This window comes from Pseudophryne corroboree, chromosome 1 (assembly GCF_028390025.1).
Source record: "Pseudophryne corroboree isolate aPseCor3 chromosome 1, aPseCor3.hap2, whole genome shotgun sequence".
Lineage (NCBI taxonomy): Eukaryota > Metazoa > Chordata > Amphibia > Anura > Myobatrachidae > Pseudophryne > Pseudophryne corroboree.
The window spans coordinates 445,530,793-445,547,698 of NC_086444.1; the positions used below are offsets into that span (position 1 = coordinate 445,530,793).

Sequence of the window (16,906 nt, forward strand, 5' to 3'; positions counted from 1 at the left end):
TAGACAATACGCTCAAGGAGTTTCGAGGCAAAAGGGAGAAGAGAGATGGATCGGTAGTTGGACAGATTGGTTTGATCAAAGGTAGGTTTTTTAAGAATAGGGCAGACAAATGCATGTTTAAAGGCAGAAGGGACAGTGCCTGATGAGAGTGAGAGATTGAGTAGATGGGCAAGATGGGAACAGGCAGATAATCTGCACTGATACCACTTCTGCCCCATATTCCCCTTGTCCCTATGAGTGTAAAATGATATATCCCGACAATGGAACCTCCCCTAGCAATGGCCACTGTGCATGAGTGGTCAGTGGGATCACACATGTGCAGTAGCCCCAGCAACATCATAGGATGTGGCTCCTTTTGGAACCCCTGTTCCTGTGGGTGTAAAATTAAACATTCCGCCAATGTAATCGCAATGTGATTCTGGGTGCATTGCAAATGTGATACTAGATAAATGAGCCTTATAGTATTATATAATTTGCAGCAGTGTATAACCTGATATTATATATGGTAATTACCAATCAGAAATGAAGACTAACACTACAATGAATACAATACACAAAGCTCCAGTAAGATTATGATGCATCTAATACAAGCAATCTTAGATCTTAGACAGTGAAAAATGTAAGATGTGGTATTGTGTACAACAGGTTCGACATCTGGGGACAAGGCACTATGGTCACAGTCACATCAGGTAAACCTCTAATTTTCTAAAGCATTTAACTTTCTATTGATAGACTAATATGTAACATACTGTAATTCTCTTGCTGATAAAATTTTGGTCGATAAACTTTATTCATTTCACTTTGTGTGAAGTTAATGTGTAACTACCCATACCTTTGCTGTGTCTCCTCCAATCAATATCTGCCTGCCTGACAGGTAGAGGGGAGGAGGGGGAGACGAATAGAAACTGTTGGGTTTTAGTCTAGGGAAAAATAGCTAATTTCACAGTGTGCTACTACGCTTACTTCGATATTTGGGGACCAGGGACTACAGTCACCGTAACGTCTGGTAAGTTTTATTTCTACCTTCATCCTGATTGTCTTATTGATCCCTGGTTTTATAGTTTCTCGGTGTTTATTCAGTATTTTGTGCAAAAATTAATGCAGATATTTATGATTGGATTCTATGTTAGAGGCTGGAGAAAATCGAACTAATACCTAGTAAATACTATTAAAATAACATACTGAGATGTTGAGATCATTACTGTATATCTATACAACAATAGATCGATTAATTTAAAATCCAGGGGCGGCAGCAGTGTAATCTGTGTGTTTGTCCTGGCACTGGATCGATCTAGTAAAGTTGCATATACAGTAGTGGGGCAAGAATACAGGTTACCTTCGCCTCGAGTCAATCTGTTGATGAATAGGCGATTGGTGACAGCATTGTACAGCGAGTTGTCACACTAACAGTAATATGTAAGTCAGAGACTGAGTGTCAATCACTGTGACTACTTCGACATATGGGGACAAGGGACCATGGTCACCGTCACTTCAGGTAACAAATCTTCCTTTCTCTCTCATATGTTGTCATGCTGGTAACATTTATCTGATTTTTTTTTTTTATTTCACTTATTTGAAATGTCAGTTTAATGTTGTTTTCTGCAAGTCTGTTATATCGGTAGTTTTGATTCTTTCAAAGAACTGAAAATGTGATCAGAAAAGGGGATTAATATCCTCATGTTACTAGACAGTCTATATGCCGTATTATGTACTCTTAACAGATAAATAATTGCTTCACTTTGGATGTCTTGTACGTAAGTCACTTTAAATAGGATGATCTACATTACTAGACTATTGGCAGTGACATTGTGTATAGCATCAGTGCAGGGTTTTCCTAATGTGCTACTACGCTATGGATATCTGGGGCCAAGGGACAATGGTCACAGTAACTTCGGGTAAGTAAAACGGACTCATCCGTAATTTAAGTGAATTTACCCTTATTACCTCATAAAAGATTATAATTAAGAGAAACTAGTAATATACATGTTTAAATAATGACAAAAATTGCTTGAATCCAATGTCACAATTGTCTTGATTACCTCAGACAATGGAGTCTGGAAACTTCAGGTAAGGTAACATTTACTGTTTATTTATAATATTATCTCTGTGTAATCTGTTTTAATAACTATGATTTCATAAATTCGGTAATTATAAAGGCAACTAAGGTATAAGGGACAATTGTGACTGTCACCAAATATTTTTAAAAGTCTCATATTAAATGAATAATGTGAATTATTTCAGATACAATTATTAAAATAAGTTTTGTTACAATGGGCATTGCTGGCTATCAGCCTCGCACTTACAGATGTAGACCTCGATACTAAATCCGTGTATAAAATAATCTGTATTCTAAAAAATAGATTTTTGATTTTTAAATTTCCAAGTTTGATTTTTATGTAAAACAAAATAATAGTTTTAAAGTGTACTTTAATTGAGGCAATCTGTTTATATACGTTTAACGGCATTTCAGTATAAAAATTACATTAACAGTTGTGTTTATATTATTATTATTATTATTATTATTATTATTATTATTTCAATGACAAAATTACAATTCTGACATCTATAATGTACAGTAATAATCATTAAATATAGACGCTATCTATTGTTATTAAAAAATAATATCTAAAGACAAATATTGAAGCCGAACTATTTTAATGTACTGAGATATATATATATATATATATATATATATTTGTGTGTATGTGTGTGTGTATCTATCTATCTATCTATATATCTATCTATATATAATGTGAAAATGCTATTCATTTGTAAATTCCTATAGTAGTGTATAGGCGATTAAAAGAAATACAGTTGATACACATTTTATTCTACATTTTTTATGTGTTTTATATATATATATATATATATATATACACAGTATGTATGTATATATATATATATATATATATATATATGTATATATATATATATATATATATATATATGCAGATTGTGTATTAACTTTATTTCACATTTAAGGCATATTGGTCTTTTTAATCGCCTTTATGCTAGTACAGTAATTTAGAAATGAATAAAGTTTTCACATAAAATATGGAGATTAAATTTAAAGTCTATGATAACTTCATATTTTATATTATATTATTATTGATAAATATTTTTCTAAATTTGGTTGTCCATCGTTATTCTTCGTGGTTTCTGTTTCATAAGAGAAGTGAAACCATCAGATGCAACAGGGTGGTACTGTAACTGAAACCACCAGATGTGTTCTAATTGAGATTCAGTATCTAAAATTAGGCTTGAAAGTCACACTCTAATGATTCTCAGCTCGCAGGTGTGAAAAGTGAAAAAAAAAATTAGAATCAAATCTATTTCTAACTGCTATTTTCCTAGCCATATTTTTCGCATTTTCCTTTAAATTTAAATTAATACATGATTACTACTTTAATCTGTTATTTGGATTTAATTGAAAATCTTAATTCAAAACAAACTTATTACGGCAATGATAAAAAAAAAATACTTCATGTAACAGGATAAATTATTTTAAGTGTAATTACAATTATATTACCTTTAATTACAATTATTTCACATAAATCTAGAAACACGGTGTAAACATTTTATTTTAAAACATGACATTTATTATGCTGCACTCAAAGCATGTTTTTGCAAACCAAATGCATTTTATTTTATTAAATATGTATGTGTATGTATGTATGTATATATATATATATATATATATATATATATATATATATATATATAAAAACAATTGTAATAAGGAACACATTTTGGTAATGAAATATAGATATATATCAAAGAATATATGTATATATAGAACAAAGCTGTTACTGTACAGCAAAATAATTAGTGCTTCTTATTTATAGCACCACCGATATATATATATATATATATATATATATAGATAGATAGATAGATAGATAGATAGATAGATAGATAGATAGATAGATAGATATTATTGAAAGCTATATTTACCTCATATTTACAGTGCTCATAATTTCATAATTTTTACATGGACATGTATATATTTGTGTATATACAATAGCTTATATATGTGTATATACAATAGACTCTATATATATATATATATATATATATATATATGTACTCTTGTACTTTCCTTCCCTGATCAAGTCAGTTTAATGCTAAGGTACAATGACACCGATTTTGCGAGGAACCGGGAACAGGTAAGGGATCGTATACAGCAATGTTTCTAGCTTGCTTTAGCTTTAGTGTAGATCGGTAACAATGTTTGTACAGTATATACATAGATAGTGCGCATTAGACTGCAATATACGCTACTGGCTCTTAATGTTTTCTTTCCGACTGTTTACGGACCAATATGTTGATATTTCATACTGTATACTTTCTGTGATTTCTGGAAGCATTAAATTGCTTAGCATATTAAATGTAAGCTAGAATTTTGTTTTGTTTTGTTTCATGCGTACAATACTACCCTTTGCGCTTTTATTAGTCTAGTCAGTACCAACGTTTTAAATGTATTTAATTGGCTGTACATTGTAATTAATTCATTATAATTAATTGATCAGAATGTGGTCATTTATGTTGGTATTCAGCCCTGCAATTATTGTAGAGTACTGCTATCTGTTGGTACATCTGCTGTAGCTCCGTACAGCTAGAATTAGTGTTGTGTCGCTGTCACCGCAGGCAACAGCGGATTCATTCGTATTTAGCTAGGAAAGTGGAGGTTTCTTATTTCTTCCTAGGGCTCATTTAAATTAGATGGGTGCACTATACAGATCCGGCTTGGGATGAAGATTCTATGTAGCAGCCTAATGTACAGTACTGTGCATGGGATAGCGGGAAGAAAGGTACTGTAGGGCTGTTCAGGCATGTGAGCATGTATTGTACAGTCCAGCCATAAGAGAAACAGGTACTGTACAGCGTAGCGATAAACTAAGCATGTACTGTACAGCTCAGCAGAAAGCAAGGCATGTTCTCACAGCTAAGCAGCAATCAGGTCAGGTATAGCTAGGCGATATGTGACACCGCGTACTGCATAGCTCAGTGGACAGCACGTAAGGTTCTTCATAGCTCAGCAATAAGCAGGGTATGTATTTCATAGCTCAGCAGAAATTGGGCAGCTCACCGATGAATGGAGCAGGTACTGTACAGCTCAGCAGAAAGCGGGGCGAGTAATAGACATTTAAGCAAAAATCTGCTCAAGTACTGCATAGCGCAGCTAAAATCGGGTTACACTATAATGCTCCGCAGAACGCAAGTCAGGCACTGCATACTGTAGCTCAGGAGAAATCTGATCAGGTATTGTACAGCTCAACATTAGGTAAAGCAGGTAGCGCAGTAGAAAGCGGTGCCCATACTACATAGTTCAGCAGAAAGGAGATAAGTTATTGCATAGGTTTGCAGAGTGTCGAGTATATTCTGTATACAGTAGCTCAGTAGTAGTCGGGCTAGCCTAGCGCTAGAAACAGATCAGCAATAAGCAAATGAGTACTGTACAGCTCCGCAGAAAGCGGGTCATAGTGTAAAGCTCAGCAGAAATCGGTTCTGGTACTGTGGAGCTCAGCAACAGGAGAAGCGGGTCAGGCACTGTAAAGCTCAGCACAAAGGAGGTCCTGGACAGCTCAACAGAAATTTCAGGGCTAGTAAAGTATAGCTAAGCAGATATTGTGGCTAGTATTGAGAGAAAGCAGGTCGACAGAAAGTGGGGCAGGTACATGTGATACTGTAAAGCTCCGCAGAAAATAGGTCAGGTAGTGCACAGCCCAGCAGATATCGGGTCAGGTACTGTACAGCTCAGCAATAAAATAAGCAGGCACTATACAGCTCAGCAGAAAGCAGGTCAGGTACTGCATAGCCCAGCAGAAATGGGGTCAGGTACTGTACAGCTCAGCAATAAGTGAAGCAGGTACTGTACAGCTTGGCAGAAAGCGGAGCAGGTTCTGCATAGCAGAGGAGAAATCGGGTCAGGTACTGTACAGCTCAGCAATAAATCAAGCAGGCACTATACAGCTCAGCAGAAAGCAGGTCAGGTACTGCATAGACCAGCAGAAATGGGGTCAGGTACTGTACAGCTCAGCAATAAGTGAAGCAGGTACTGTACAGCTCAGCAGAAAGCTGTGCAGGTACTGCATTAGCCCAGCAGAATCGGATCAGGGACTGTACAGCTCAGCAATAAATCAAGCAGGTACTATATAGCTCAGCAGAATGCAGGTCAGGTTCTGCATAGCCCAGAAAAAATGGGGTCAGGTACTGCACAGCTCAGCAACAAGTGAAGCAGGTACTGTACAGCTCAACAGAAAGCTGTGCAGGTACTGCATTAGCTCAGCAGAATTGGATCAGGTACTGTACAGCTCAGCAATAAATCAAGCAGGTATTATACAGCTCAGCAGAAAGAGGTGCAGGTACTGCATAGCCCAGCAGACAGCATAATACATAGCTCTGCTGAAAGCCAGCTATATTGAGGATAGCTCAGCAGTAATTGGGCTAGGTACAGCTCAGAAAAAAGCAAAGGGGGTACTGTGCAGCTAAGCAGAAAGCAGGTCAAACTATAGAGCTCAGCAGAAATCAGTTCTGGTACTGTACAGCTCAGTAATAGGTGAAGCGGGTACTGTACAGCTCAGCAGAAAGCAGTGCAGGTGCTGCATATCCCAGCAGAATTGGGTCAGGTAATGTACAGCTCAGCAACAAGTGAAGCAGTAACTGTACAGCTCAGCAGAAAGCTGTGCAGGTACTGCATTAGCTCAGCAGAATTGGATCAGGTACTGTACAGCTCCGCAATAAATCAAGCAGATACTATACAGCTAAGCAGAAGGCTGTGCAGGTACTGCATAGCCCAGCAGACAGCATATTACATAGCTCTGCGGATAGCCGGCTATATAGTGCATAGCTCAGCAGTAATTGGGCTAGGTACAGCTCAGCAAAAAGCAAAGGACAGAGCTCAACAGAAATCAGTTCTGGTACTGTACAGCTCAGCAATAGGTGAAGCGGGTCATGCACTGTAAAGCTCAGCAGAGTGGAGGTCAAGTACTGAACAGCTCAACAAAAATTAGAGCTAGTAAAGTATAGTTAAACAGATATTGGGGCTGGTATTGAGGCCAGGTACTGCATTAGCCCAGCAGAATCGGTACAGGTACGGTACAGCTCAGCAATAAATCAAGCTATACTATACAAAACTATAAAGCTCAGCAGAATGCAGGTCAGGTTCTGCATAGCCCAGCAGAAATGGGGTCAGTTACTGCACAGCTCAGCAACAAGTGAAACAGGTACTGTACAGCTCAGCAGAAAGTAGTGCAGGTACTGCATATCCCAGCAAAATTGGGTCAGGTACTGTACAGCTCAGCAACAAGTGAAGCAGGTACTGCACAGCTCAGCAGAAAGCTGTGCAGGTACTGCATTAGCCCAGCAGAATTGGATCAGGTACTGTACAGCTCAGCAATAAATCAAGCAGGTACTATACAGCTCAGCTGAAAGCTGTGCAGGTACTGCATAGCCCAGCAGACAGCATATTACATAGCTCTGCGGATAGCCGGCTATATAGTGCATAGCTCAGCAGTAATTGGGCTAGGTACAGCTCAGCAAAAAGCAAAGGAGGTACTGTACAGCTAAGCAGAAAGCAGGTCATACTATAGAGCTCAGCAGAAATCAGTTCTGGTACTGTACAGCTCAGCAATAGGGGAAGCGGGTCATGCACTGTAAAGCTCAGCAGAATGAAGGTCAAGTACTGAACAGCCCAACAAAAATTAGGGCTAGTAAAGTATAGCTAAACAGAAATTGGGGCTGGTATTGAGACCAGGTACTGCATAGCCCAGCAGAAATCAGGTCAGGTACTGTACAGCCCCACAATAAATCAAGCAGGTGCTATACAGCTCAGCAGAATGCAGGTCAGGTACTGCACAGCTCAGCAATAAGTGAAGCAGGTACTGTACAGCTCAGCAGAAAGCGGAGCAGGTACTGCATAACCCAGCAGAAAGCTGTGCAGGTAATGCACGGCTCAGAAATAAGTGAAGATGCTGTACAGCTCAACATATAGCTAGTCAGTATTGCATATAGATAGCTCAGCAGAAATCAGGAAATACTATAGAGTTCAGAAGAAAGTAGGGCAGGTACAGTACAATTCAGTAAATATCAGGTCAGATATTGCACAGTTCAGCAGAAAACGGGGAAAGTACTATAAAGCTCAGCAGAAAGCGATCAGGTACTGCACAGCTCTGCAAAAAATGGTTCAGGTACTGTATAGCTCAAGAGATACGGTATGAGTCAGCTACTGTACAGTTCAGCAGAAAACAGGTCAGGTACTGTACAGACCTCAGATTAAAGTGGTCTGGGCTATGTACAGGTCAGCATAAAGTATGGTACCTGGTTATGGTGATTTTAATGGCTTATCTATGTACACCCAAATAGAACTTTGCAGGTGTAATTTGTAGGCATGATATCGGTACATATACACATATAAGGGTGAAGTGGCTGGTTAGTACCACCATGACATGGACTGGTGATGTTTATTTTATAATGTAAAGTTCATAGGGCACACAGAAGGCAGACACGCACCCATGCTTTGCAGAATTGACTGATGTACAGTATACCGTCTTTTATAAGCAGTTTTGCAGACCACTTGCATTGCATATAGAGAATAATGTGAAGCAGTAGTCTAGGATGTGTAGGGAAACACTGGTGCATTATTACTTAGTTCATTGTATGGTTAGCACAAATGGGTGCAGAATAAATTAAGTATATCACGTCAATAAGGTGAGATATGGCAATGAGATACAACTGAGCTATATTTGGATTAAATCTGCTTTTTTGACTATATGCAGGTCATATACAGGTAGTCTATACTGTACACCAAGGTGTAACCACTATACAGGTCAGGTAAAGTATAAGTTTCATACACAGATACTAAGCCTTGGAGAGAAAGTAGAGAAAGATATAGGGGCAGATGTATTAAGCCTGGATAAAGTGGAAGGTGATAATGTACCAGCCAATCAGCTGCTGCCATGTTACAGGCTGGATTTGAAAAGTAACAGGAGCTGGTTGGTTGGTTGGTAGTTTATCACTGTTCACTTGATCACTTTTCAAGGCTTAGTACTGTACATTTGCCATATGTATTATGTTAGCGCAGGCATTATGTTAGCGCAGGCATGGGATCTTTGCAGCTGTACAGTAGGTTAGGATCTCTGAGAATTATTCAATACGGTGGGATCTGCTATCTTTGCTGTTTCTATTGTGTGTTTGTAATATCTTTGGTAATCAAATGCAGTTACGAGGATGCTTTATGCATGTGTGCTGCATTGCTACTAGCCAAGTACCAACAGAGGTACCATTCATTCTGGCTATTTAAATTAAAGAGAATATAGAACCTCATAAAACATAAGATACTAATATGAAAAGAACAGCAGAATAACAGTTTCTACAAGGTACTGTACTTGTGTAGAATGCAAGTCTGCAAAAATGTATACTTTTTGAATGATGTTTATGCAAAAAGTTGAAAAACTGAATCATTTCTCCTAACCAGGCCTGTATCATACACTCCAGAGACTAAAGCATTTCATCCTCATATATCTCTGCTTAGGGGGGTGTTTATAAGCACAGTGTTTCTCTAAAGCTGTGGATTTAGGGTTACTTTATGTTTATGTGCATGTGTTAGGAAAGATATTATTTGAAAGTTTTATTAAAGTTAGAGCAAAATGTACATTCTAACTGTCCACACAATTCTGCCGCCATATCACAACATGGGCTTGTGTTTGTTAACAGATATCATTTCACCAGCCTGCAGGCAACCAGTGCTTTCACAAGATGGTCTTATGATATGCTGTCTGTATGACCCCAGTTTAGGCGTGCAGCAGAGTGTATCTACCATTACAGGCTATGGGTGGTATTTGATATGCCGGCTGTTGGGATCCCGGCGCTCAGTATACCGGCACCAGAATCCCGACAACCGGCATACCGAGAACTATTTTCCCTCTTGCGGGGTCCACAACCCCCCCTGGAGGGAGAATAAATAGTGTGGAGCGCATAGCACGCCACTGCCCACAGCATGGCGAGTGCAGCGAGCCCGCAAGGGGATCTTTTGCGCTCGCCCTGCTGCTGGCATGCTGGCGGTCGGGATCCCGGTGCCGCTATGCTGGGTTCCGGGATCCCGACCGATGGCATAATATACTACACCCCAGGCTACATAGTGAGGAATGGATACTACAAAAGCTTACAATGAGAATCTACTATTCACTTCAATCTGCACAATGCATTGTTCCTCACAAGTTCAGCTCTTTCCAGAGTGTTCAGATAGGGGAACAAAAAATTATACATTATAATAAAACATGAATCACCAGTTGGAGTATATCAAACCATTTGTATAATAATGAGGAGCTACAGGGTTAGGCAACATATGGGAATGCTGGGAAGTGTAGTTCCACAGCAGCTGGAAAGCCACGTTACCTTACCCTGGATTATATTGTGACATAAGGGAACATGCTGGGAAGTGCAGCCAAACAGAAGCTGTAGGGCCACAGGTTACTTGCTTCCAAAATCTGAAAGCTTATTGTGTAAAATGCACTGAAGCCATTATGCACTGAAAGCTGATGTGTGTGCACTGTAAGCTGATGTGTGTGCACTGTAAGCTGATGTGTGTGCACTGTAAGCTGATGTGTGTGCACTGAAAGCTGATGTGTGTGCACTGTAAGCTGATGTGTGTGCACTGTAAACTGATGTGTGTGCACTGTAAGCTGATGTGTGTGCACTGAAAGCTGATGTGTGTGCACTGTAAGCTGATGTGTGTGCACTGTAAGCTGATGTGTGTGCACTGAAATCTGATGTGTGTGCACTGTAAACTGATGTGTGTGCACTGAAAGCTGATGTGTGTGCACTGTAAGCTAAAGTGTGTGCACTGTAAGCTGATGTGTGTGCACTGAAAGCTGATGTGTGTGCACTGAAAGCTGATGTGTGTGCACTGTAAGCTGATGTGTGTGCACTGAAAGCTGATGTTTGTGCACTGTAAACTGATGTGTGTGCACTGAAAGCTGATGTTTGTGCACTGTAAACTGATGTGTGTGCACTGTAAGCTGATGTGTGTGCACTGTGAGTGGCAACATACTGTATGTAGAAAATGCTGGTCAACTGCTTGTCTGTGTGTTGAGGGAAGCATCCACTGGAAGAGCATAGCCAATCAGCCAGTGACTGGCGAGGAGCAAACATTTCTAATGCTGTGAACATTAGATTGGAAACTGCTGATAAACAGAACACAACAATAGTTTAGCTGAAAATAAAATAAAATATTTTTTTTGTCACTAATGAGAAATATTTGCAATAACTGTATCAACATAGATTGTTTAATTTATACATTTGTATTGGTGGACAGAACCTTTCATCCGGTGCAGTGTTTAGGACCCCACATATAACAACCACAATGTAAAATTTATTTTTAGATGATATGGACAAATGTCTTTTATTATGAATTGAATGCTAATCCTCATTTGAACTCCAACCATGACAATTTAGTTCCACCTTTCACACCAACTTCAACCAGAACTCTTTTAAAACTAATCCCCACTCAAACTGACATGTACCCGAAGATTCTCTTTCTAGCTTTCTTCAGCTCCAACTTCTAACCACAGTACTCATCGCCTCACCTTTTGCTTGTATTCTCAGCTGAACAGTCGCCCCCGTCTCTCTTTCCACTAATTTCTTGCGGCACGTCTCAGGAGTCCACCTTCACCATAGGTTGTTTGGCCAAAGATTTCCTTCCAGACTCTATTAACTTCAGCTGGACAGATAAGTCTAATAACAGTTTTACCAGCGGCTTTAAGAAGTATAATTCCGTGTTGCAAACTAGTGGCACCTACGCAGCAAGCACCCAAATAACGGTGACCTCTGACAACTGGAATAAGGCTGATCCTTTTTACTGTGAGGCCAAAACTGCAGTAAACACCAAGAGTTTGAAAGTCGTGCCAGGATCAGGTAAGAATCTCACATTTCTATTGGATTTTTTTTTTTAATATAGAATTATTCATATGTTGGCCAAACTCAAAAATCTTCACCTATTCAGTTGTGGTTACAAGTATAGACTTTGGCCTGGCTTTCAGCATTGTATTCTTTTACATACAGGTAAAAGTATGTTGATAGTAGATTCACTCTACCACACTGAGTGAACTCCTTCTACCCTATCATCTGTTATAAGAACTCTCCACCAGAAATATTATTTCCATGCACTACAAGCAAACAAGCAGCTTAGTGGCTATTCCATTAGAATTCTTGCATGCCAAAGCAACATACAAAGCATTGGCTACATTTACTTGAAAAGTCAAAACAACAACTTCTGGCATCCCTATAAGTACAGCTGCCAATCATGTAGATTTGTTTGATTCCTATCTAGTAGAAATACTGATTTTCCCTTAGCCAGATATATAGGAGCACTTATAATAAATTGAAATAGATCAATGTATTCAGTATGTTATAATGACACTGTATATAAATAGATGCATGATCGTATAGATAGCTGTGGTCTCTCAAAAATATGTATTGCTTTTTGCCATACAATAGGAGCAGATCATGACCCAAGGAAGCCAATAGTGACCATGCACCCACCCTTGAAACATGACTTGGAAAAGAATGGCGAAGGCACAATTGTGTGTGTTGCTGGTGAATTTTATCCTCAATCTATTAAAGTGTCCTGGCTGAAGAACCATAAAGCAACCACTCTATATACTTATACAGAAGAAGTATCTTCCGATGGTAATGGAAATTTTACCATAAGGTCATTTATCACAGTACCTAAAAAAGATTGGAATGAGGATGCAGTGATCACATGTAAGGTGGATCATTCTGCCTCCGGTTTTTCAGAAATGAGGAATTTGAGCAAATCCCAAGTTTGTGGTAAGTTCTGCAAATTCCATCTAAAACATTCAAAATATTGTCTACACGCAAAAAATATTCCTAAAATTTCTGTTTCAGCATTCCGAATAATGCCAACATATTATCAGTGAAACTTTTATGTTTTAACACTAAATAATGATATATTGAGAAAGGGATTGCAAAGGATAGTTTTCACAATCCTATGAATAATTTCCTATATGTCTTTTCTTTAGATACAGTGGTTCTGCCTGACAGCCTCCAAGTGATTGCTATCCCTCCATCTTTTGAGACAATGTATCTTACAAAAACTGCTCCACTCACCTGTTTAGTGACAAACATGGCAAGTGTAGATGGATTAGACATCTCCTGGTATGAAAAAGGCTCAGAGACAAGACTTACGACCGAGATTGAAATCCCAGTGTTCCATGATAATAGCACATATTCTACAAAGGCTATCTCTACTGTGTGTGTTGATGACTGGCTTACTAAAGAATTTACCTGCATAGTGAGGCATCCTGAACTAGCCACTCCCAGTCAGGTCTCTCTCGTTAAAGAAAATGGTAAGTTTTTTATTCCATTTGAAGTCCCTTTGTCCTGTTGATATGCAATTTAAAACATGAGCCCATGAATATCTACAGCCACAGTTAAAAATGTGTTTAATGTTCAGTTTATAAATTTAGCATTGCTCATGAATTGTAGACACTATTTGATTTGTGATGAATGATTGAATCAGTATGTGCCAATCTTAGTATCAATCACACACATGTGCATCTTTCAAAGGCTGCTCCAATGAGCAATAAGTTCGGCACAGTTTAGCCTTCACTGATATTTTATGGACATAGGGGTCTATTTACTAAGCTTTGGACGGAGATAAAGTCAACAGAGATAAGGTGCTGTACCAGCCAATCGGTGTCTAACTGCCATGTAACAGGCCGTGTTTGAAAAATGACAGCTAGGAGCTGATTGGCTGGTACTTTATCCCCATCCATGGCTTAGTATATAGACCCCTTAATTTCAGAGGTCATTCTGAAGATAAAACATGCAGGGGATAGCAGTCTTATGCAGACATCTTCCACATGACTTAACAAGTCAGCCATTATTGCTGTTACTATATTATGTTTACCATAAAACCAATAGGGCAATGAGAAACTTTGAAGATGTAGTTCAGAATCAGCTAAAGGTTAACTCTTGACAAAACCTCAATGCAAGTCACAATAGATGCATGGTCAACCTGTAGTTGACACACACAGAGGGATCCATAGTGTATGTTCTGCTTGTTTTGTACAATGTTCTTCTATGCTTTTCTATAATTCTGCTCAGATAATCATTTCTAGCAATTCTTTAATGTTCTTCCTATTTGCTTCTAGGACACACACCCAGAACTCCCACAGTCTTAGTTTTCCCACCACACCAAGATGAAATTAAAATGGGAGAATCCCTTACCATGTTATGCCTGGTGAAAGGGTTCTATCCAAAGGATATATTTGTCAAGTGGCTGATTGGCGATAAACTGGTTGAAGTAAATGTTGTCAATACCGAACCTATTGTAGAGACCAATCATTCTGGAGACACCACCTATTTTATGTATAGCAAGTTGACTATATTAAATGGTGCAGATTGGAACTCTGGTAAAACGTTTACCTGTTTGGCTGGTCACGAATCTCTGCCTCTACAGGCCACCCAAAGGAGCATTGACAAAAATTCTGGTAAACCAACATCCGTGAATGTGTCCCTCATTATGTCTGATTCCTGCTAACAATCCTTAAAAAAGACCTTATAACACTGCCTCTTGTTCTTCCCTACGTGATGTGTGGCATGAGAAGGAGGAGGAAGGAGAATTGTCATCGTGGTGTTTGTTGGTCTGCTTTTGTACATTAACTTAAATGAATCCTGTCTGCATTTTGAAAAGTAGAAATAAAAAAATCAATTTATAAAATGTTTGTCTTTATGTATGGAATGCGTGCAGCTGTCATTCTTGTGTGGTTCAGGGCAGGGGTGGTTTTAGACTAGACAGAATTAATAACCGATGCCATTTGCAGAAATCTTCCCCTGACCGCCTCAGGTTTCCACGTCCCATTCATGTAGATTAGAATGTAATCTTTCAACTGGTGTACCCCACCCCTGAGGTCTCGTTTAACAGTGAAGGACAAATATATACCATATCTATGCAAACAATTACAGAACTTCAATTATAGAAAATAATAAAGTTTTTCATTAACATACATAATAATTAGGAGATAAATAGATTTTACATTGAACCTTGTACTATAAAAACTAGCCCCATCTAAAACATTAAAATGTATATTTTGCAGAACATCCCCTATATCCTTTGTAACAATAATGCACAATTTCTTATGCTAACATCAATAAAGGAGATTTACACAACTTTAACCTGAAAGATTAAATTACTAGGCAGAAAATATATAAAAATATATGTTTATTCTTCATTGTCCTTTCACCCTTCATGGGACACCTGAATATAAGGACAATAAAATGTTGCAAACACTTTGCAAATGAAAGTAAGCACTATCCAATGACAAACCTGGAAAGAATGATTTAAATAAATGTTTTATCTTGTTACTCATTAGTAGTAATTTTATCATTCCTTGAAAGCCAACACAAGGTCCAAATATGTATTTCATTATTATGATTCATGTCTCTGCACATGACTAGATCAATCATATATCAATCATATATCATCCAATTTTAGTATTTAAAATGTGCTAATCAGATGCACTTTTGTAGCAGAAAAACAAAAGGTCACTATGGGAACTATACTTATGTTGGATATTTATCATGGATTCTATCATAAATGTGTTAGCAATGAAGAGTGCGGTCATTATCTAGAAATATAAGAATAAGTGACCAAATCACACTTAAGTTCAAAGAAAGCCTTTACAGTATTTACATTTATCATTAAATGACACAAATAAAAACAATAATGGTTTCATGTATCACCAAACATCAGCTGCCGACTTGTAAACAAGAAATCGGCCATCCAGTACATCTACATGTCCCTTTTGGAAGGTGGTTCTGGGGTTCCAATAAATGTTATACATGTAAATAGAAACACAGAAATATATGCTACCTAGCAAGCAGAGTTATTCGCAGCTGAAATAAAGGTAACATATGAGGTTGCCTGGACATTCACTAGAAGACCATTGGATGAACCATGGAAGTCAATTAAAAAGCCCATTTTGATACAGTATGGCTGACCCTTGTTACAGTTTCTTTACACTGTAAGAGTAGCAGAGGCAGTAGATGTCTTTAATAAACTCCCAGAATACGTAGTGGTAACGCAATATAAAGGAAATGAATTTAATCATGAACACATTGGTGTGTCCATCAATAAATAATAGGGGCCAATTAGATTGGCCCGTTTGCCATTACTGTAACTATACAGTAACAAGATAACTTATTGGAACAGATACTATTTGTAAATGTATCAGCAACTTCATTATAAATACAAGCTAATGCGTGCACAATACATATGCATATCTTCATAAGTTCAGGACAGTATTTAGATGTGTTCAGTCCAAGACAATCATAATTTAGAGTAAATATTATTAGCCTGCTTGTGTATGATTGTTCTTCATCTCTTCACACATGCACCTGGTGAGTGGTCAACTGATTGTTCCAGACCAACTAAAAAAAAGAAAGAGCATGTACAAATAGAATTGTCTATTTACTAAGCCTTGGATAGAGATAAAGTGGATGGAGATAAAGTATCAGCCAATCAGCTCCCAACTGCCATATTACAGGCTGTGTTTGAAAACTGCTTAGTACATATACCCCAGAAAGCCATACATTTATTGTTACTGGCAGCCCTTCCTGCTGTAGAAATTAGAGCTCATAAGCTTACTTGGGAGATACTGATAAGCTCATACAGAATACTATAATTAGAGCTACGCATTTTATACTGTTCTTATTATTAAGTCCTATCTACAGATCAGGAGTTCCTTCAATTACACATAAAATACTGACTGTTAAACTACCAACTTGAGATATTAGTGTAGAGGTAATATCCATTTACAGTAAAATAAATTTTTGCAATATTACAGTGCAGACCCATCAACTACGTGGTCCAAAGTAAAACTAT

At 38.1% G+C, this 16,906-nt stretch overlaps 1 protein-coding gene and 1 gene segment (V, D, J or C); both read left to right on the forward strand.

The window, feature by feature from the left end:
* Positions 1-623: 623 nt before the first annotated feature.
* Positions 624-16,906, forward strand: part of LOC134891479 (uncharacterized) — a 220,921-nt gene continuing 204,638 nt past the window's right edge. For 2 of the 3 annotated variants that reach the window (XM_063913535.1, XM_063913536.1), the window contains exon 1: positions 624-689. In XM_063913535.1, the coding sequence (XP_063769605.1) occupies positions 671-689 (19 nt within the window). In that variant the 5' untranslated portion in view covers positions 624-670. The remainder of the gene's footprint in view (positions 690-16,906) is intronic. The other variant, XM_063913534.1, reaches the window with a different exon arrangement.
* LOC134891537 (Ig mu chain C region secreted form-like) lies at positions 1,425-14,743 on the forward strand. The segment is given in 5 exon segments: positions 1,425-1,495; positions 11,605-11,913; positions 12,496-12,828; positions 13,041-13,367; positions 14,175-14,743. Coding segments are annotated over 5 exon segments (1,377 nt in total).